The following is a 22,120-nucleotide window of genomic DNA, read 5'->3' as shown; positions in this document are numbered from 1 at the left end:
CCTTCCAGTATCAGTGAGAGTTTCCTCACAGTGAAAGGTGCAGCCCTCTTCCTTCCCAGGGGTAATAGCCCAACACCAAACTCTGCACCTCGCATCAGTCAGCGCAGGAACAAGCACACAGGTAAAGACTTGTACATACTGCATCCACAAAAATGACAGCTCCACCATCTCCCAGTGCTTTCTTGCATGTCTGTTGGCTCTGAGTACCTGAAATACACTCTGTACCTTGAGAAGTTGAGATTAAATGCCACAGTGTGTTTTCAGAAAGACATTCCTCTACAGTAATATGGGTAACAACTGGTGTTAACTTCAGTAAAGCTGTGACAGCTTCAGTGAAATTGAAGATACTGGAGACAACAACACAGACAAGCTCAGTAGTGGTGAGCTTGTTTGGTGGATATTTAAAAAAGAAACAATGTGTGAAGTATTTTTACACTTCTAGACGATGAAAGTGAAGTCACAGATGTAAGACAAATCTGCGGCAGCTAGTGGATTGAAAAAAGAAAGGCTTTGTAGGCCTTTGTGATGTGAAATGAACTTGCTGTTATGAAAAGAATCAACATCCTTACTTGTTTAACAAAAAGTGTTCTTTTTTTTTTTTTTACTCGGATGTATTTAGAGGTTTGGTTCGATCTAGGCCAAAGTGAAGGGCACTCTGGAAACTTGCCACAGGGAAAATGATACACTACCTCAGGTGTTATGTCAGCCTATTGTCAAGAAGCAACTCAAACTAAAAGAAAATGTTTAAATTCTTTTTGTCCAGGTGACCTCCAGAAACATCTTCAGACCATGTTCACTGTGCTGCGCCCAGAGGACACCATCCGACTGGTCAGTAACCCACATACCTGAACACACAAACACAATAGCAAATATCAGTTGCAAGGTCGCATTATTATCAGAGTGCTTCGACTCTGAACATAGAGCCTGGTTTCACCTCTTTGTTAGCAAACATAAAGAGCTGAAACTTGGATTGGATTAACAAAACTGGCACAGAAATAATAGCTTATCCATCTACATTAAACATGTAGTATTCAAAGAATTTAGAGTAAAAAGTCTCACCTTTTCCTCTGAGGTCTCTGCTGTGTCTTTGACATATGGACTTGTGAGAGACAGATTGAAATAAAGGATACATACAGAATCCTGTAAGTCCCACCCACTGTACCACCCAAAAGCATTTCATCAAAACCTCCCAGCCAAAGTATATGCCCACACATCTCTCCCTTTCCTGCGTTTTCAATGCCAGCTTTGTGTTAAAAATCTGAAGCATCCAAACCAAAGCCAACATAACCATGGAATGGTTATTTTCAAAGGCTTTAGAGAGCTCCTCCAAAGAGCCAAAGAAGACATTACACAAATGGTTTCACAGTCTGCCTCGCCCACCTTCATTCTTTTTTCTTTTCTAACCCTAACCCTGCAGGCTGTGCGTCTGGAATGCGCCTACCCTCAGGTAACCCGCTACATGGTGGTGGTCTCCACCAACGGAAGACAGGACACGGAGGAGAGCATCGTGCTCGGCATGGACTTCGTGTCCTCTGATAGGTCAGTAAGACGGCAACGGTGCACTGCTCTGTCTTGAAGTGTAGTATTAGCATTTTACAAGAACTCGCAAGGAATTGCATCTAACTCACAAGGAGTTGCAATTATGTTGACATTTTTGATTAGTATTGCCTTTCACTTTCAGATTGTAGCTTTAGTGTAATCAGAAAAAAGTTAAAGGGTGGTAGTGTCATTTGCGGTAAACAGTTCACAGTAAAGGACAAAGTAAACACGACGTTGCCTTTTCATCCTGCCTTGTCTTCTATGTTATGTCAAATCGCTGCCTCTTGTTTTGTTGTGTTTACCGTATTGATCTTTCTGCCAGCTGCTGTACAGTGGGTCTGGTTCTACCTCTGTGGAGTGACACTTTGATCCACTTGGATGGAGACGGGTAAGACACTACACCTGCTTCCTCTTTCTGCTCTGAGGGCCAACTGTCTGACTGCTCTGTTGACTTCTTTACGTGCTGGTCTTGTTTTACGTTGTTGTGAGATGGCTATGAGCTGTTACTGGCCATCCCATTTCTAATCTGTTTTTCTCTGTCTCCTCAGTGGTTTCAGTGTATCAACAGTGAACAGGGTTCATGTCTTCAAGCCAGTCTCTGTCCAGGCCATGTGGTAAGCAGCCTTTGTTTCTTTTTAACCAATGATAGCTTTGTGAAGTTGCAGTAAGGTTGCAAGCTTAAAAATAATGCGTCCATTGCACTCCCCCTTTCACTTTGACCTCCAGCCTTTAAGCGTTGTTTGTTTTCCTTATCGTCCCTCTTCTCCTTCTTCTGTTCCCTCATTATCTTTCTGCTTGCCGGTCTCTTCTTAATCTCACCGCCTCACATGCCAGTGCTGCCTCTTCATTTCCTCATTTTGTCGTCCCTTTGTTGTTTCACTCTTCTTCTGTCCCCCTTCTTCCTGTAACATCCCCTGATACCTTCATTCATCAGCAGTTATAGCTCTGTATTATGCCTCTTCATAGCAGTAATCATTCAGTTCTTCTCTTCTAAGCTCTTTTTTGGCTCTACTTTACTCCATTAATCAACCCACCTCCCTTGTAATATTTCTCACATGATCTTTTGCTCATTCCTTGCATATCTTCCTCATACTTTCTCTCCCTCTTTCATAGTTCTCCCTTTGCTCCTAATTTCTCTTTCCTGCCTCCCCCTCATTTAAATACTTGGACTGTTTTCTATTTCATTTTTGTTCTCCCTGAATACAGTTGCTCAAGTGTGAATCTTCCTTTTAACCGTCTGCCTCAGGTCATCCCTCCAGTCGCTGCACAAAGCTTGCGAGGTGGCTCGCTGCCATAACTATTACCCCGGCAGTCTGTTCCTGACCTGGGTCAGCTACTACCAGAGCAGGGTCTCGTCCAATCAGTTCTGTATCAATGAATGGAACGCCATGCAGGATGTCGAGTCGCACCGTGCCAATTCACCCGTCCTCTTCACAGACCTGTGAGTGGAAAAAAAGATGGCCGCACAAGCCATGCACACACTCACGTTACTCAAATCCACAGTTTAAACGAATGATGGAGTATCTGGAATTTTATGTGGTTTGTGGTGTACTCCAGACAGGCAGAAATTTTCACAAGGTTTCTATATGTATGCCACAGATCAGGACTGCCCCCATTGATGTGTGGTGTAAAATTCCTGCGGAGTGAATACGCTGCACTAAATTTTTTTCAGATTAAGGGATGGGTTGAAGGAGTATCCACGAATGACCCTGTTTTGCAACTGACGGCATATTATGCTTGACATAATATTAGTTCACTAAAGTTTTCATTGTTTACTTTTGCTAATAATTAGCTTTTTGCAAACAGAAACAGATGTAGAAAGTAATTAACCCTTGGAGCCTGACGGTCACACTTTCCATCCAAATTCACATCCCCTAGTCTCAGTTGAATTGCTCTTGACGTATTTATTGCAGCGAGGTGAAACCGATATCAAATGAAACCGCATGACTCGACCTTTCTAAAAATACTAGTTACTTGTCTGTGTGATGAAGTGTCTGGGATAAAAAAAAACCCCTTGAATTTCCTTCAAATGTTTTCATAGTTACAACCTGCAAACAGCTGTGCAGCCATCTCCACACCACTCGCCCTTGTTTGAATTACTCATGGACTCCTAATTGCATGTTAATGTCCGTGCAGTGCAACCATTACATAGTTATATATGATAATATGCTAGTATCATTACAAAAAATAGCAGAAAAGGCTTTGTAATTAGGGTTGGTACTTATTTGTAGGCTGCATACAAATCACAGCTTCTGCAAAATAATACTTCCACTAAATTCTCAACTCATTTTCACACATACATTTATTTAGTTTGTCACTATAAAGGAGACTACTCGGTGTGAACACCTCATTACATTTATTTCCATTAGGCACTAGTTTCAATTCATATAGCATCAAAACATTCAAACATTTAGTCTCAGGTGTCGGAGGTGGTACATTTAGCGTTTACGGATGCTAGCACAGGGAATGAGATGTAGCTAGCGGTTTAGCTTTCGTTCAACTTGGCTAGCTAACATCCAAACAGCAGTTTTTGAAATGAAGTCTTATTTTTTTTTAATTTGTTTGTGTAGTTCTGAGCATGCTAAATGTGTTTTGCTAATGCTAGTTTACATTAATAATCAAAACTGGTTAGCATAATGAATTCACCTGTGACTAACGGCAGCAAATTTATCAACGCCCCAGTTCTCATGTTACCAGATTCTGTCCTACACAATTAGAAAAATATATCACTAGTGCCAACTTTTTTTGTGATGTACATGTAAAAATACAACAGTGTTGTAATGCAAAATATTTATTTTACTATGACAGCTAATGAAATATTGTAGGTATACAACAACAAGAAAAAGCATGCATGAATGTATGTCTATCCTTTATCAAGATAAGAGCTTAAAGGTAAAAATGTGAAATTATCATCAGGCTCTTGGTATTAAAGGCAGGAAAATGTTGTGGGTATAGCCAAACAATCACAGATTTTATATCTACTTTTCATGTTCTTCCTCAGTTTTGGACTGCATGTACTGAATGTCCAGTGAAAGACTAGTTCTGAAGTATTGGGTTCTAAAGTGAAAGTAAGGAAAGCTGTAGCTGCTGTGACTGAGTTTTACATTGTAGGAGTGGTGTGTGAACCCTGCGCTGGACATGTGCCCATACACTTCAGTAACATGTGAGTGATGTAGGCTGCAGGAGAAACATGCATGTGGATAAACATGTACCCACAAATGCACAGAAGTCAAGATTTTAACCTCTCAACTCAAAGGCACATACTTGCGTCAGATTCAGAGAAAGCCAACGGTGTTTCAAGGTAGCTGTGTGTCTGCGGGGGCCGAAAATAAGACATGCCTGAGACTGATCTTCACAACAGCATTTCCCAACCTCCTCACGTGCCGACGGTAACTGACCATAGAAACGTACAGCTCAGTATTGCTGACTGTCAGGACTGGGGTCAAATACTGTCTCTGACTTTCAAAGGTAGCACAGACAGGCATAAATAAAAACAAAAGCATGCACGCTGGCACGGCTGAAACATTTGCATAGGCTGATGATCATTCACACAGAGACAACTTTGTGTTCTGTGACACCGAGTTGTCAACAGAGCCACGTTAGACCATCGAAAGTTCTGGGAATGACACGGACTGCTGGTTTTATGTCTTTTCTAATACCAGGGAAATTCCCCTCGCTGCTGCTTAGTCACGTGTCCGGCTACCGATTTGGAGTGCCCCTCTTGCACTCAGTCACTCTCTCTCGGACACACACACTCCCGAGGTCCTCCAGTGTCCAAAATAGTTGAGGCTTTAGCTGGCTTGATTTACTATTGGAAAAATGAAAACCAGACAGACACACAGATAGGTAGACCAAGAGGGGGAAAGACAGAAGCAGGTGGCAAGCACAGAGAAAGGAGCTCCAGGACAGGGCTGTGGGTCATGCACCTGATTCCCTCGAATGGAAAGAATGGAGAAGGGTGGGGGAAGACAGACAGCAAACTTCATAATTAAGAAACGCCCGTATTTACTGTCGGTGTGTTTGTCCTTGAGTCAAGATTACACACACATTTTACAAGCTCCAAACCCATAAAATCCCCGTTTGTCTTGCTGCGCACTGTGGCTGCCAAAGCTACATGACCCGCTGGTGTTTGTTGACATGGCAGCTTATTTTCCTGCGTAAGCACTGAGTGAAAGTTTGAGATAGCAGGAAGTTTAACATCGGCATGCTTTCGTGTTAGTCTGATTTATGGGGATTACTTTGAATTCCCATAGGCTGCTTATCTCTCAGCAGTACAAGGAAGTAATATAAAATTTCCATTCTCTATTTACTCGTCGTTCCATGTGTCGTCATTTACCCTAGAAGTTTTTTTTTTTTTTCAGTGTATTCTCTTTAGACTGTTTTCCCGAGTAGCCATCCCTCCCTCAGGCCGTCTGCGGACAAGTCGTGGCTTGTTGTGGGGTTAAAGTGTTACTGGATGTTGGTAATTTTGTTGGCAAGGGCGAAAAGCTTTTCTTTACAGTTCAGCCCTGTGGACTCATTCTCTTGAGGTCAGCAAGACGTTTAGCATTTACATAAACAACTTGACTGCTTCCAAGTTTCCAGCTCAGATGGTGATTTTAGGTTTCCCTTTACTCACCTGTGGTCATCAGACTTTCTCTTTTTGTGACTGCCGACGTCCCCTGCTTGTACTATTCCACTGACGAATCAGTTAGGAGCAAAACGGCACTAAATTAGACAACGTAAGAAGGAGAAGCTCAGAGACAAACTGAGCTCTTCCCTCCAGAGAGGTAATTAGGCCACTTGCCGGTATCATCAGCGTCACATCTAAAGGCTAAATGCGTCTACCGCCAGAGTGGTTAGAAACAGAACCAGGCACAACAACAGGAATATTCTACAAGGGGACTTTGTTGTGGATGGCCGATGGGCCACGCTCTCAGATTTTCTGTTCCCTCTCCAGTTTCTGAGAATCAGACAAAGTGGCGATTCTCTCGTGGAACAAGTAATCTCATTGAGACTAAAGTAAAAATGAATCAATGAACAGAAGGCAGGGGTCGTTACTGTGACTGTGAAGGTGGTTCTTTGTGTCCAAAATGTGTTGTTGTTTTTTTTTTAGGCATAAAGAAAATGTGTTAAAGGTGTTTTAAATAAAGGTGTTTGTGTCTTCCTGTACAGGCCTACAGAGAGGGAACGCACAGAGAGGCTGATCAAGATGCGCCTCAGAGAGATCATGATGCAGAAAGACCTGGAGAATGTCACCAGCAAGGAGGTGAGAGACCGTTACTCTTCAGGTTATGGTTTTGCAAATGCAGGTTTTCACACAAATTACGAAGTGTTAAAACTTGAATTTTAACTGACATGTACGTGAACCTGTTAAATCATCAACAGATTTAGTGCTTGTTTGAACTGTTGCTGTCCTTTCCCAGATCCGAACAGAGCTGGAGATGCAGATGGTGTGTAACCTGAGGGAGTTTAAAGAGTTCATAGACAACGAGATGATTGTCATTCTTGGACAGATGGACAGCCCCACTGAAATCTTTGAACACGTGTATCTGGTGAGAAGCCCGAAGCCGTGTCATGTCTTAACCATGGAGTTTAATTTTAACTACAGCATGGTTGACGTTTGTCCCTCCTTATTCTTTATGCTGTAGCTTTTATGTTTTGGCTCATTTGTAGTCTTCTTCGTGTAAATTGTATTTGCATAGACTCTAATATTGACTGGATCTGTGTCGTCTCCAGGGCTCTGAGTGGAATGCCTCCAACCTAGAGGAGCTGCAGAACAGTGGGTAAGAGATTAGTCACTTCATTACTCTTCAGTTAATTAATGTACCCTCCCAACCAATCGTACTCAAAGTCCTACTCACTGATATCCCTTTCCCAGGCTCAATAAATGGAGAAGATCACAATTTGTATATAAAGATATTTTCTTGATGAAGTTAATTGAAATGAGAGAATCTATTATCTTTATTACATCTGGGATGAGAACACAAGGCACACTGAGCAGCTGTTTGGAGTGTTTTTTTCAAACATCAGTTTCATCATACATTTATTTAATCACATTTAAGATGCCTATTGTAACCACCTGAACCTTTTTTCCTCCTGAAGACATGCTGTCTCTGAAAACAAATCGCCATAACTGCACCATTCATCATAGCAAGAATCTGTAAAAACAGGAAGAATCGCCAGATGTTCACCTGGTCCTTAACTAATAGTGTGTGACGTTTTATCTGGAAAACAACCAAATCTAAGCTTGAAATTAGCATATTTATTCACAATAAATGTATACATCTAACAAATACTACTATTTACCTTCACCAGATTCTGTACTTGATATCACAATGAGAAACTGAGTCCACAGTGACTAAAAATGTGACAGGAGACATATAGCAGTCTGTGTGCCATATGTTGCTTGCATTGAACTCTAGTAACCTTCCTCTTCCTGTCTGTTCTGTAGAGTGCGTTACATCCTGAATGTGACTCGGGAAATAGACAACTTCTTCCCTGGGATGTTTGAATACCACAACATCAGAGTGTACGATGAAGAGGCCACCAACCTGCTGGAGTACTGGAATGAAACCTACAAGTTCATCACCAAAGCCAAGTAGGTTTCTGCTCTAATACAGTTTAAGCTGTCCTTTATTTCTCAATGTAGCTCTTTCAATTCAACAAAGCCTCTCTCTTATCTATCTTTAGGAAAGCCGGTGCCAAGTGTCTGGTTCACTGTAAGATGGGCGTGAGTCGCTCTGCCTCCACAGTGATCGCCTATGCTATGAAGGAGTACGGCTGGGACCTGGACACCGCCTTCGACTATGTGAAAGAGAGGCGGACGGTCACCAAACCAAACCCTTCCTTCATGAAACAGCTGGAGGAGTATCAGGGAATTCTGCTGGCAAGGTACGCTCGCATACACAAGCTTCTGTGCAATTCTTTCTTTGGAAGCATTTTCGAGCCAACAAACTCTTATTGTTCTTTTCTTCTGCAGCAAACAAAGGCATAATAAGCTGTGGCGCTCCCACTCCGACAGCGACCTATCAGATCGGCCGGAGCTGCTGTGCAAACCGTCACCTCACTCCTTGGGCCGCTCCGACTCTCACAACAACAACACCTCGTCCCCCTCCTTACATCACTTCCTGGGCGTGGCTGTACTGCAGGCGCTTGGTGCTGAGCCCGAAGACGCTGCCAAATCAAACAACACACACACCTCTGACTCGCAAACACCGTGCAACGGTGTGTGCGAGTCCCCGGTTCAGGAGGAGGTCAGATCGGCGTGTGAAGACCCCCTCCTGTTTCCTCTCCCCACACCCCGAGCGGCCACCGTCTTCCCAGAGGAAAAACTGGACAATTCGGCGAGCGTGGCCGTCACCGTGCCTGTTGCTCTGCCGCACCCTCCACCGTCACTCCACATCTTACCTCCCACCCCTGAACTCCATCGTGCTCACCGAGGCGCTCCCCCACATCTGTCCGTTTCAACACCCAAATGCAAACCGGTGGAGCTGTCCCTCAATTTATCCGAGAGAAGCAGCTCAGAAGAAATCTCTCCTCTCACTCTGGGATCCAGTGACTCCGATATAATCGACCAATCATTATCCCATTTAACAAGTGACAAACACACTCCCCTCAGCTCCACCTGTACCACCCCTCTACCCCTGGCCCTTCCCCTCGTTTCCAGTGACGACAACAACAACCCCAGCGAATTACACATCGGCAGTGCCTTCGACAGCCGTGGCGAGGCTGATGGGTCGTCCAATCACAGCGCGGACAGCATCGACTTCTTCAGCGCCAGGGAAAAATTTGTTGGCTTGGCCCAAGACGGCCGAACTCGGACGCTTTCAGAACAAGCACAACAAAGAACGGCTGTATTGATTGACGGAGAAACGGAGGCCAATGAAGAAGAAGAGGAGGAGGAGCAGAGAAATGGGACAAGTCAGGTAATTAATCGTTCAGCGTATTTAATTTGTTTGTCTTTATGTAACAACTCAACTCCATAACTTCATAAATAAATTTTTTTCTTTATTGATTAAACAATTACTTTATTAATTAAAACAGACCATGTTTATTTTAGAAAATGTCATCAGATCTGTCTATCAAAGAGAAGTAGTAAATTCTTTCAAAACGAAAAATTTCTACGTTGAAAAACTATTTCTGCACTTAAAGGATTACCAAAGCAGTTACAAATCAGCCAATTGATTTCTCGTAATAGTGTGTACCAAACAATATCTATCTGTGTATCGTTTTCCATGCAGATGGTTTTAGTCTATTTAAGAGCTGTCACAGCACCTTTGATTATCTTACCTTTTTCCCTTCGTCTTGCTAATTGTATTTCAGGAATATTGTTCGTGTTCACTGCTTTGTGTTAATCATTGTGTGCTTTGTTGTTCCCAAATTCAAGTTAATTGACATAGCACCATTTCACACAAATATAGTTGTACCTGTACAGTAGTCTGTAACAGTTAGCAGCAGATCTGTATTGCTATAGAGAGTCATATTAACTGGAATGGAACTGAAACTGGAATCTGACTCAATCATTATTTGTCTTTAAGAACAAGACAGCAAATAGACTGAGCCCATAAACCTGAATTAAACATAGTGACACCTACTGGAAGACGAGAGCATAGTTAAACCAATATTCATTTACTCTGTATGGAATAGTATTGTTTGTAATTTAAAAGGGCATAAATTAATTTATATTAAAAGTCTCAGAAAACTAGTAGTGAAGTAATTAATCTTTGCCTATGATATAGGTACTGCTTCACAAGACTATGACTAATAAATATGTTTCTCTTTGTCCCTCAGGCGTCTCCACCGTCTGAAACCAACCCTGACCGAACCCATCACATTAACCATGACAACGGAATATCAGTCCGCCATATTGTCACTGAGATCGAAGCCATATGCCACCCTGCCTCTTCTCTATCCACTCCATCGTCTTCTTCCTCCTCCTCACTCCCTCCATCCTCTCTCAGCCCTCAGTTCAGCCGACTGGAACATCAGGAGGAGGCAGAGTCTTCTGAAGTCACACATGACTCTTTAACTCCCCCGTCACACCCACCGTCTCCCTCCATGCTGCCATGCGACTGGCCAGCAGGCTCTGTGCGGCGGGCCACCAAGCAGCTGGAGCAGAAGCTGAAGCAGGAACTGGAGATGACGGCGTCTCAGCGATCTCCGCTGCATTCCCCCAGCAGTGAACACCCTCCTGTCAGATTGCCTCTGTGCTCTCCGAGCACTGAACATCCTTCCCTTCGCTCCCCTCAGCACTCCACAGAGCAAAGGATCACTCAGGGAGAGAACATGGCTGTTTCTACTAATGCTAAACCCAAAGACAGCGGGAGGCTCCCAGGGTCGCACACAGAGCTTCAAAGACTCAACAACCTCCCAGACCCTTCATGCTCCCCTAACTCAAATATCAGCCAAGTCTCTGGTGCTATACCTGTCATTGTGCACACACCCACAGATAGCCATATGGTGGCTTCATCACTGACCTCTACTAGTCAGTTAGTAGAATCTTCTCAAGATACCTCAGCCCGGTCCCAAAGACAGGGCCAGCTCCACAGCCAAAACCCACAGTCTAAGACCCAGCCTCAGGCTGGTTCACACCAAATGCTTGTAGATGGGGTGACAGTGCAGGAATCAGACACAGATGAAAGGCTGGACTCCAATTACAAAGGAGGGAATGAGGGCTGTGGCCTCGGCTGTGACGCCCAGAGCAGACTGGCTCGTGGCAGCCAGGAGCTGGAGAGGATTCAGCAGACACTCAGAGAGCTGCAGGCTTTCCTCCATGAGGGTATCAGCCCGACAACACACAGTCAAGTACAAGAACTGGGGCAGCCTCAGGGCCTTAGAGACACTATGGACACAGAGCCAGGACTTTATAAAGGGGTGAGCGTTGAACGGACCCCTCCAGGCCTGGAAGTAGGGCAGCGGCTCAGAGAGAGGCAGGAGGGGAGGAGTTTTGTGGAGCCAACGGGGTGGCACAGAGCCATGGAGCTGGAGGCTCGCATCCGCCAGGCAGGCCTCACCCCTCCTTCCCTCATGAAGAGATCAGCGTCCTTAGCTAAACTGGACTGTCTGGAGCTGTCAGCCAATGACCTCAGCGACTTGGACTTGAGGCCACACAGCAGGACAACGTCGTCACTCTCCCAGGACTCTTTCTCCTTGTCCCAGTCCCACCCGGATGACACCTGGAAGAAGCAGAAAGTGCTGAGTCAGAACAGTTGTGTTGAAAAGACAGGTTTGTTCTCTGATGGCACATCGTCAGCACCATCTCTCTGCCCTTCCTCCTCCACCTCCTCCTCCTCCTCCACTCACGGCTGCCCAAAAGACGACACGGGTGAGAGGGAGGAGCCGGACGGCAGTGGTGGCAATCTGGTGTCTTCAGCACGTCAGCAGGGGAGAGGACACTCATCAAGACGTAGGAAAGCTGAGAAAAAGCAGCGAGCCGTCACTGTGCTATACAATACCATGTAACCTCAGTGCAAAGGACTGGAATGAACATGACTGGAGCTGTGCGCACACGTGAAAGAGGCTGCATGATGCGTATGAATGTGTAGCAGGTCAGCTGTGGCCCCTGTGTAACCTCCAATGTATGTATAGTGTGTAAGACATGAATGCTGAACATATGTTTGCATGTAAACCACTGGATGTGTTTGTTTCAACTGGAGTTCAGGTTTATCTGTACAGTAATGTTATATGAATGTCCAACCTAAGACTGAACCAGTCCATTATGACTGTGTCCCTTTTTTTTTTTTTTTTTTAAAGACGCGTTTGTTTTCAGTGTGATCCTCGCTGCGTGAACCAGAGGGGCTTTTTTCTCAAAACATGCACTTTACTGTTTAGATTTTCTCTTTTGATATCGGTTTCTTACCCCGGGGAGGATTCTTTTGCACTGTTCTTGGTAGACTCGTCTTTGTGTTTTTGTTTTCAAAATGGACAGACATGTCTTTATTCAGATTTTTAATTAAACCAGGACAAAGCTGAAACGATGTTGTTTTTTTATTCATTGCTTTAGCCGTTAATAAATATGGTGAGTTTGTTTTGACTGCAGCGACTCTGACCATTTTTTTTCCTGTTTAGTGTGATTCAGTGGCGGATCTTCTGTGGGGTCACAGGGGCCCAGTGGCCCTCCCTGTGATCTGATTGGCCACCCCGTGTGCCCCCCCCCCCAAAAAATAAAAAATAAAAAATAAATAAATAAATAAAAAATTTCGTTGGAAATTTACATTACTCTTTCAAGTTGCAGGAATAACAATGGTGTCACCAGAAGCCAGTTGAAGGCTGCAGTGATTTTGGTGACACTACAATGTATAAGAGTTAAGCTATTGAATATTTGTGTCTCTCTTCGCTGTTGCAGCGGTTTTGCAATTTGCAGACGCTCCCTGTTCACTCCATAGACACCAATGTTATTTCTGCAGCTTGAAAGACAGCTACTTTAGATAAAACTTGGCTTGTAGCACATCGTTTACCTTACAACGATGGGAAAGAGGCATCGTTTATGTTTTTGACAACCTATATCTTATGAGTTATTGATGCTGGAAGTCTTGAATCTGTGAATATCTTTCCAACTTTACTGAACTCGGGGCCACTAGCACCCAAGGAGTGGTAGATTTAATTTTGAAAAGAGCATTTAGCCATACTTAAAGCTTTAAGTGCTTTATTAACACAGAACTAAAAAAAATCTGTATTGTTTTATGATCACAGGCTCTGTCTGAAAAGAAATGGCATCATTTTAAACAGTGAAACCATACTGATAAAATGTAATGACCAACCAGTGTGCAATACTAGATTCTGCAAAAACATAAACAACTGAATGCAGAATACTGGACAAAGAAATTCTCTACAGACTTTTGTTTTTCATCTAAATCTTAACACAGTTAATGTATTAACTTATTTGTGTGTGTATGCATGTATTTATTTATTAATTTAGTACTGTTAACATATCCGAGTTCTGGGTGAGTTTTTCTTTAAATTGACAAAAGCCATTTATTGATTACATACAGGCTACCAATAATCCAGCCGATCTCATCATGATGTCCCTTACCATAGAGACTTCAGGAGATTATTGGGGATGATAAACTGTGACCTGCTGGTTGGGTTCTCTCTGTTCTCATGTTTCTTATATGTTTGTCTCCTGATGCTGCATTATTTAAACTAGCCCATGAGTAACAGAAAACACAGTTTGCCCTGTACCTATTGCCAGGGGTTCCAGTCTTCCCACTCATGTCTGTACATTGCAAACGTTTTTGCTTCTGTGGATGTGGTGGAGTTTCGGGTGTAGACATTTTTAAACGGGTGGGAGCGGCAGCGTCTGTAACCAGGAAACCAGAGACGGGACCGGGCAGGACCGGGTACAGAGAAGTCTGAGGTCTATCTGCTGGACCTGGCATCAGGTCCTCGCTACATAGGTCCTACTAAGATGAAATTGGCTGCCTTTAATATTTCCTGTGTCTTATTATGTTCGTTAAGCAGTTTTGGTGAGTGTGTGACAGATGTGTATGGGACATTTATGAAAATACGGAACAATTTGCGACGCTACAATTACTTGTCAAATAAAGGACGATTCCGTATTTTAAGGGACAGGTGGCAACCCTAGTCGTAGAAGTAGTATCAGCGTTTGTGATAGTATTACAAGGTGTAGTACCAGTGCCAGTATCAGCAGCAGTAGTTAGTGTCTACTTTTGATCGGTCATATATATGTGTGTGTGTGTGTGTGTGTATGTGTATATATATATATATATATATATATATATCATATACATCTATATATATCTATCATAGATATAAAACAAGACAAACGCTGGTTTCCACGGGGTTAGGCGGCTATTTATTTGAAAGAGTAAATTTACAACAACAAATGAGCAGAAAATCACAAAGTCTGTCTTTGGTTGAGCTGAAAATATTAATTTTTGTCTTTTTTATTGACCAAACTTTTCAGGAAGTAGATGAAGAATAATTAAAGCTCTCATGTTGAAGTCCAACTTATTTTGCATCCTTGTGGAGAGTTTAATCTTAGAGTTTGTAAAGCTGTTGAGTTTTTAGAGTCACATGGACTGTTTTGACATTTAATAACCGAGTCCTGAAATAAAATTACAATTGTGGATTTCTGTCATTTAGTCTGGACTAAACAAATAACAGCAGCATAAATCTCAAACATCTTTATGAGGAGTCTGGATTGAGGTTTCTCACTTAAAGGGGCACCGAGGAAGATTTTTATGCTCGTAACAAAGTCTCATATTAATGTGGATGAATCTTCGTTATTTACACTTATTAATGCCCCCATTTTCGATTCATGAATCATTTTGGTTTTGTAAATATTTGTATTTTATTAATTTTTTGTCGACTCCTCCAGAATTTCCTGTGAGAGACAGAGCGATTTACAGCAAATACGGTGCGCGTGCGCTGACGGAGCATAGCTAGTTGTTTTTAGCAGTAGCAGAGTGGAGAGTTGGTTGAGAAGACGGCACACATGGAGCGCAAAAGGAAGCGAACGGAGCAAAGTCTGCAAGCAAAAAGGTTGTCAGATCGACAACGAAGCAAAAGAAAAGTTCATCTTGGACAGGCATTTCAGAGATGGAGAGAATTCCAGGAGCAAAAAGGAATCAAAACAGATGCCGAGCTGGCTGTGCTTCTCCTAGACAGGTACGTAACTTTAGCTCTTTGTAAGTTTGATACAATTCTTTTGTCTTTTGTGTGTGTTGCTTGCGATGTGTGGTTGGTAGACTATGGGATTCGTTTGACTGTGACTGGTTTAGTTGACTAACTTTGTGGCAAAAACACTGTGTGGGTATTGGCTAATGTAACGTTAGCTCGGAGCTACCAAACGTTAGCTTGGTTAACTCCGTAGCTCGGAGCAGCTTTGACAACTCGGTTTTACAACATTACACCGCGGAGTCATTTACACACGTTATTGTTCAACAATGATTTCAACTCTGCTGGCTTTCCTGAGGCTCGCTGGCTCGTTTATGACGGTTTGCCACAGTGCGAGCTGAGGCTCTCGGGAAATGTAGGCAACGCTACGTTTCCGCTAAAATCTTCCTCGGTGCCCCTTTAATAATGATCAAAACATGAAATTTAGGCTGGTTTAAAGGAATATACCACCTTAAATCTTTGAATGTTGACCTAAAAGGTTGGTTTCAGGAAGTATTCCACCTACAAGGTCCTCTCACATCCACCTCAAAGGAACATTCCACCAAAAATCCCTGGACTTGCACCTAAAATGTTGGTTTAACCGAGTATTCCATCCAAAATCCTCAAAGAGACCTGTGGGCTGGTTAAAAGGAACATTTCACCTAAAACCTCAACTAGGGCAGTATGTGTAGCAGTGACAGCAGAAAGAGGTCCTCTCCGGATGGAAGAACGGCATCTAAGTGGCAGCTCCCTTTCTGCTCTTACCTTACTCACTGAACTCAAGTGCCATGGAGGACTCAAGTAGTTGAGGTTTCCTGCTGCAACCTTCTCTTTTTCAGCTTTCTTCCACGTCCAATCACTCCTGACCCAGTTTTTGTTGACATTTTTGACCCTTTTTCTGATCTTTGACCAATCTGAGAACATGAAGCACATCATCGGCATCAGTGGCGTAACCCATGGAGGGAAAGCTACCCTCACCAACCGCCTGATCAAGAACCTGCCCAACTGCTGTGTGATCCATCAGGATGACTTCATCAAGCCCCAAGATCAGACTGAAGTTGATGAAGATGGCTTTAAAGAATACAATGTCATCACTGCTCTGGACATGGACGCCATGATAAGTGCAATCTACACATGGCTGGAGAACCCGGTGAAGTTTGAGAAGTCTCATGGCGTTAATAACATCCTGGACACAGAGATCATCCCGAAGTCCGACCACAAGGAGGAGGAGGAGACTCACATCCTCATTGTGGAGGGCTTCCTGCTTTACAACTACAGGCCTTTGATCGACTTGCAAAACCAACGTTACTTTATTTCCATCCCATATGAAGAATGCAAAAAGAAGAGGTGCTCTAGGAAGTACACGGTGCCAGACCCCCCCGGCCTGTTCGATGGCCACGTCTGGACCATGAACCTGCAAGACAAGAACATCTGCTCACTGTGAAAGATTAGTGAGAGCAGCTTTTTGTGATTTCTATGCAGAACACTAGGATGTTTGCTGAGCTGTGAAATATTAAATGACTTAAGAATATGGAATATTGCTACTTTTTATTATTGTTCTCAGGTTTATTGTTAAATGTATAGAGTGTTACTTATTATATTTTATTGTATTTGATTTAAAAATATGAAGTATTGTTACTGTTTAATATTGTTCTCAGGTTTACTGTTAAATGTATAGAGTGTTGCTTACTGTATTTTAAAATTTACATTACTGCACAGAACATTTAAGATTATTTTACCACAGATCAAGGGTACAGATTGTTGTTGTTCACTGTGCATTGGGTAGTACTCATTTCGATTTAGACTGATTAGCATACAGAACCCTATGATGTTTATGGTTTAAAGCTGAGAACTAGTTGTTAAAAATACAGAAAATTATTTCTTATTTTAGGTGTGATAATTGTCAGTAAACATTCTAAAAAGTGGAAATCCACAGGGTTGTAAATAGTGCTGTTCTTGGACAATATTTGTCACTTAATTGCCCTCAGGATACTGTCGTTGAGCTTACTAGTTTTACATAACAGCTGATGATGCTGTAATTCACATAAACAAGGAAACAAGTCCATCATAATTTGAATGTTAACAGTCCAAAATGAAAATGTCATATAGAGCTTTCCTATTGGGTTAAAGAACCAATAAAACCATGAAAAATACTTTGTAAAAGCCAGGGGTCGGTAGCAGCTTTCATTTTTTCTTACAATTTTTCGGTGGCCCCCCCAAAATATCTGTTGTACCCAACTGTGCCCCCCTACTAAAATTATTCTGGATCCGCCCCTGGTGTGAATGAGTCATCTCACACATTCCCAGTTGGAGAGAAGAATTTACACGAAGGTCCAACATTGAATTTAGTGCCACCTGCTGGCCAAGCTGACCCACAGTGGGTGTGTGAAATGAGGTGAACATGTAGCTACAGGAGTTAGTCTTGAAAGTAAATACATAGAATATAGCAGGGTGTAATTAACTAATAAAACCCTCCTCTGTGCTCTAACCATGCCATTTCAACAAAACTAATGCCGTACAGCTGATCGATGCTGATGTGTAGATGAACTTTGTGTTGCCAAAACAGATCTGACATGTTCAGGAATGGACACGGGACCTTGATCGGTGTCCTCTGGTGTTTGGCACTGGGATATTGGCAGCAAATGCTCTGTTGTCAGTGGAAGGGGCTTGTTTTGGCTCACTCAGCTTCAGATTTGGGCAGTTCAGATGCTAAGTCGACGCCTTTGAGCTCTTTGTTGTGTTCCTCGAGATGCTGCGCTTGGACTTTAACAATGCTGGTATGTCCCAAAGTAGCATTCACGTGATTTCTGGGGCATAATCGGTGTCCTTCACTTCACCTGTCAGGGGTTTTAATGTTGTGGCTGATGACTCTACATCCTCCCTGTCATCTTTAACTACAAGTCTGAACACGTCAATCCTGTCTCCTGGGGGAAATGATCTCCATCAGCGTTCAGTGCAGCTAATTTCAGTCTGACATTTTACCTACTGTTTCATGTGGGTAATTAAACACTGAGATGTAGGCCACTGGGGCTCCTGCTGAGACACACACACACAGAAATCAGACAAAGACTGACATTAAAGGACTCAAGCCAGGAGATGAAATGAAATTTAAAAAAAAAAATTGGTGATGGCTAAGACATCAAAACTCACAAGCTCCGTATGGAATTTAGGACTGTAGGAGATATTAAGACCTAAGGTGATTTGCGGGTTTTTAGTATAACAAGAAAAGCTAAGATCTCCCCTGATGATATCACCAATTAAATTTTCTTCAGTAGACCGAGCAGGTGGGGTAAAGGAGGACCTTTTTTGTTAACAGAATTCCCTCCCGCAAAATGAACTGCTGTGAACAGCGAGGAATAAAACCAGTGAAGCAGAAGAGAGGGCTGGAGTAAGTGTTTCTGTGGTTGCGACGACTGAGATTGGCATCCTTCCTCTTTGCATACTGATGCTCCCTCACACACACACACACACACACACACACACACACACACACACACACACACACACACACACACACACACACACACACACACACACACCTTGTTTTATATCAGCAGCTCTTTATACATTCACTCCACACTCGCCTGCAGCCCCTCTTCCACAGCCTTGACACTGTTCACGATGTCTGGCCTGGGAAAAGTTGTTGCTGCACGCTGCTGATTCGCGTAATTATTTCATATTTCCTATTCTCTCTGCCCTGAGTGGTATTTCTTGGGAGGGTTTACAGTCTCTAAGCTGTCCTTTTCCTCCCTGTCAAGCCTAAAATAACTACAGGCAATGAGAAAAAATGAAACCATTGGATCTGGCTGAGGCGCTGGGAATCCATGTCACAGGGAAGATGATGGAGGTGGCAGCTGCTAAAAACAGATCGGCTCTCTGTTGCACTGACTGACGCTGCAACATTCCCTCGGTCTCGTGAGGAATGGATTGCTTTTGTTACCGTCCTTCACTGGAGAGGAGGGGGAAACGAACTTGCAGTTGGAAAGCTAAAGCCGCAACTCAACTTGGGGTCAAGGGATTTGGAGCATTTGAAAGCTGTCTGTAATTTAAAAAGGATTTAATATAAAAACTAGTGATGGGATGCGGTCAAAAAATTAATCTAATTGATTACAGGCTTTGTTATTAATTTAAATTAATTACACTTTTGTCAAATGGCAATATTTGACACAAAAAGTGAAGTTTTTCAATTCAAATAAAATTGAGGTTGACAGATGAATCAATGAATAGACATATATGTGTTTATAATTTAATATTTATTAAAAAAAATTAACATGAGACATATAGAAAGTGATTTTGATTATGTAAATCCTGAATATAGTTTGGTGTTTCCACTGTATGGCACATAACATCAGCATAAGTAATTCGAGGACCTTCAAAAAGTTGAAAATCCATGATTCATTCTACTTTTGTAGATTCTGGGTCTCATAAATGGTGTAATCTTTTTTTGGGAATATAATTTTTTTTGCAAACAAGAAGTTTATAATTAAGTTATTAAAAGAGATATTTTTGTTGTTTAAGTTATTACTCCTCCACGGAGGTGGAGCCTCAATGGAGTAAAAAACTTAAACTACAAAATAGTTTAATTTCTATAGACCTTTTCGCAATGACGTCAGAGTCTGGGACACATGACCATACCTTCCTTAGCAACGCACGCCGCCATTAAAAGAGGGGGCAACAAAGTCCTTAGCAACCGTGATTTGACCGCCGAAACCACGCGGTTTTGACCCGGAGAAAAACGTCTGGTGATTATTTTGGAAATCTTGAGCCAAAAGCCAAGCTACGGTATAAAGAAAAAATAGAACTGGTTGGTTTGCAGTCATGTCCGTACCAAATTGCACTGGTTTCATGGGAAAACGACCCTACTACGTGTCCAGATCTTCATTGGCACTCCATTTACGAGTACCTTATCAACAGCCCAGGCATCCACACAATGGAGAAGATGAAGACTTATAAAAGCCTGGACTCATACGTTTTCTTTGAGGTATGCTTATATTTATACGTTTTTGTGCATACAGGTCAATGTCAGAATGATAAATGCCTTGTAAGATACGGCTACACCGGCTCCGCTATGCTAAGCTAATGTTAAGCTAACGGGGTGAGCCATTACACCTTTTAATTTCAAGTGGAAGTAGTGTATGTATATTAATTAGATGTGCATGATCAAAACTAAGAGTCAGATACCTGTAAATGAGCTCTACCCACCCTAGGCCCAAGGGTATGAGGTGCTAACAATAATGAGGACAATGCTGCTGATTACAGCATAGTAGTTAGCAAAACGAAAGGGAGGAGAGAAGGGAGACTTGTTTGTTCAGTATTGAGTTTAGGAGTGTTTAAAAATAGCAGTGTGAGTAGAAAGACCCCTGACTTTTTGTGGGAAGCACAGCTAGCACTAGCCTAAGCTAAGTAGCTAGCCCTCAACATTTCAGATAATTATAGACATCATAAGCTGCAGTCAATTCCAGCCATTTTCAGTACAAAAAATCGCTAATATTCTATTTGTAAATAAAAATATGACGAGAAATACAGGGAATATTGGACGCGCATCGCGAGGTGCATTTCCTTGAAAACGACCTGTTCGTGGAGTATATACCGACTTCAAGACATGTTTTGGACAAAATATGTTACTGGCTTGTTTCGTCTGGATGTCCAAAGTTGGATTATGGCCGTTTTTTGTGGAATATTTTCATCTGTGTGTAATAATGAACCCGAAATGTGAGTCGCGCTGTGTACGTTGAAGCCGTGTATAGAGAACGGATGGATGGATATTCGTTGTTTGTCAGACAAATGTGTTTATATTACCCGCTGTGGTAATCACATCTGAAAGTGGTTTATACCGGCGGATTCATGAGAATCTAAGCTTTCCATCGGCGTATAGTGTTTGTATAATCGCGTTTGCAGTTTCAGACATTTAGCAAATTGCTTATGCAGATCTCAAAGTGTACCGCGGGCGGGACACTGAAGCGCAACTGAAGCGCAACGGGTTAAGCTTATTAATTAATAATTTCAGAAAATCAGTTAAGGGGTAATAATTTCATGAAACACAACATACCATTGACGAAATGCTGACTGCAAACATAGGACCATTTTGACTGTGGGCTCCATGTGGTTCCATCATTGTTAATCCGCCTCAATGCTTTGAGCCATAAAGTCCTTTTCTGGCCCTTTCCAGTCGGAATCCTGTAAAAGGAAATGTTCTTGTTGCTCCATGACTGAGAACTACAGCCAAAAACAGCGCAGGTTTTGGGCATATCTGCTTTTGGTCGTTCAAATCGGGTGGGAAAGGTGGGAAAGTAATGGTCGTCAAGGCAATGGCATACCCCTCTTAAAATGGCAGAATCGCGTTGCTAGGGCCGGTGACCGGCGGTGACGTTCGATGATGACGTTTCGGAAAAAGGTCTATTGATCTGCATTTTTCATCTGTCTACAGCATTCACAGATTACTGTAAAATCAAAGTGCAATTATAGCGATTATATTTGATATTTTAAGACCTTTTGTAAACTCAAGCACTTTCAATGTCTGTTGAAGTGGTCTATTATGGGATGACTACACCGTTAGCCAGTAGCACGACTGTCTTAGCTAACATTAGTTCTGGTGCTAACAGCAACATGTTTTACATTAAGGTGATCAGAGAACTCTTTGTTTCATAATTTCCACAGAACCACAGAAGATTTTTAAAAGATAACGTTCTGCCCAACAAGCTCCAAGTGGTCTCATGTTCCTTAACTGTTCATGAAACTTTCTTATGCACTGACACCACTACTGTGCATCTTCTTCACGGCTGGAAAACAGACTTTCAGTATCGCCACCTACTGGACTGGAGTGTTCATCAGAGATGCCGGTGTGTCACAAAGGAAACTAGGAAACTGAGGAAGGTACGATTAAATGCGTTATTTCTTTCTGTAATTAATTAATCAAAATTAACGCGTTAACGTCACAGTCCTGATAAAACCAAAAACATACAATACATAATCCACTCGCACG

General features: G+C 42.5%; 2 protein-coding genes across 3 annotated transcripts in view; both read left to right on the top strand.

Annotated features, from left to right (window-relative positions):
* ssh2a (slingshot protein phosphatase 2a) overlaps positions 1–12,553 on the top strand; it is a 32,557-nt gene extending 20,004 nt beyond the window's left edge. For both annotated transcript variants that reach the window (XM_022207889.2, XM_022207888.2), the window contains 13 exons: positions 9–121; positions 764–828; positions 1,418–1,539; positions 1,862–1,927; positions 2,088–2,153; positions 2,786–2,980; positions 6,694–6,787; positions 6,945–7,073; positions 7,258–7,304; positions 7,973–8,119; positions 8,212–8,412; positions 8,501–9,446; positions 10,312–12,553. In XM_022207889.2, coding sequence (XP_022063581.1) covers positions 9–121; positions 764–828; positions 1,418–1,539; positions 1,862–1,927; positions 2,088–2,153; positions 2,786–2,980; positions 6,694–6,787; positions 6,945–7,073; positions 7,258–7,304; positions 7,973–8,119; positions 8,212–8,412; positions 8,501–9,446; positions 10,312–11,982 — 3,862 coding nt within the window. In that variant the 3' untranslated portion in view covers positions 11,983–12,553. The remainder of the gene's footprint in view (positions 1–8; positions 122–763; positions 829–1,417; positions 1,540–1,861; positions 1,928–2,087; positions 2,154–2,785; positions 2,981–6,693; positions 6,788–6,944; positions 7,074–7,257; positions 7,305–7,972; positions 8,120–8,211; positions 8,413–8,500; positions 9,447–10,311) is intronic.
* A 3,340-nt stretch (positions 12,554–15,893) lies between these two features.
* Positions 15,894–16,669, top strand: LOC127536759 (nicotinamide riboside kinase 2-like). The gene has a single exon (XM_051957987.1). The coding sequence runs from the start codon at positions 16,061–16,063 to the stop codon at positions 16,580–16,582; it is 522 nt and encodes a 173-aa protein (XP_051813947.1). The 5' UTR covers positions 15,894–16,060; the 3' UTR covers positions 16,583–16,669.
* The last annotated feature ends 5,451 nt before the right edge of the window (positions 16,670–22,120 follow it).

Source organism: Acanthochromis polyacanthus, chromosome 13 (assembly GCF_021347895.1).
Source record: "Acanthochromis polyacanthus isolate Apoly-LR-REF ecotype Palm Island chromosome 13, KAUST_Apoly_ChrSc, whole genome shotgun sequence".
In the NCBI taxonomy this organism is placed as follows: domain Eukaryota; kingdom Metazoa; phylum Chordata; class Actinopteri; family Pomacentridae; genus Acanthochromis; species Acanthochromis polyacanthus.
This window is presented reverse-complemented; position numbering and strand designations above follow the sequence as displayed.

Coding starts and splice junctions, on each gene's coding strand:
- LOC127536759 (XM_051957987.1), top strand. CDS start 16,061: ATGAAGCACATCATCGGCATCAGTGGCGTAACCCATGGAGGGAAAGCT.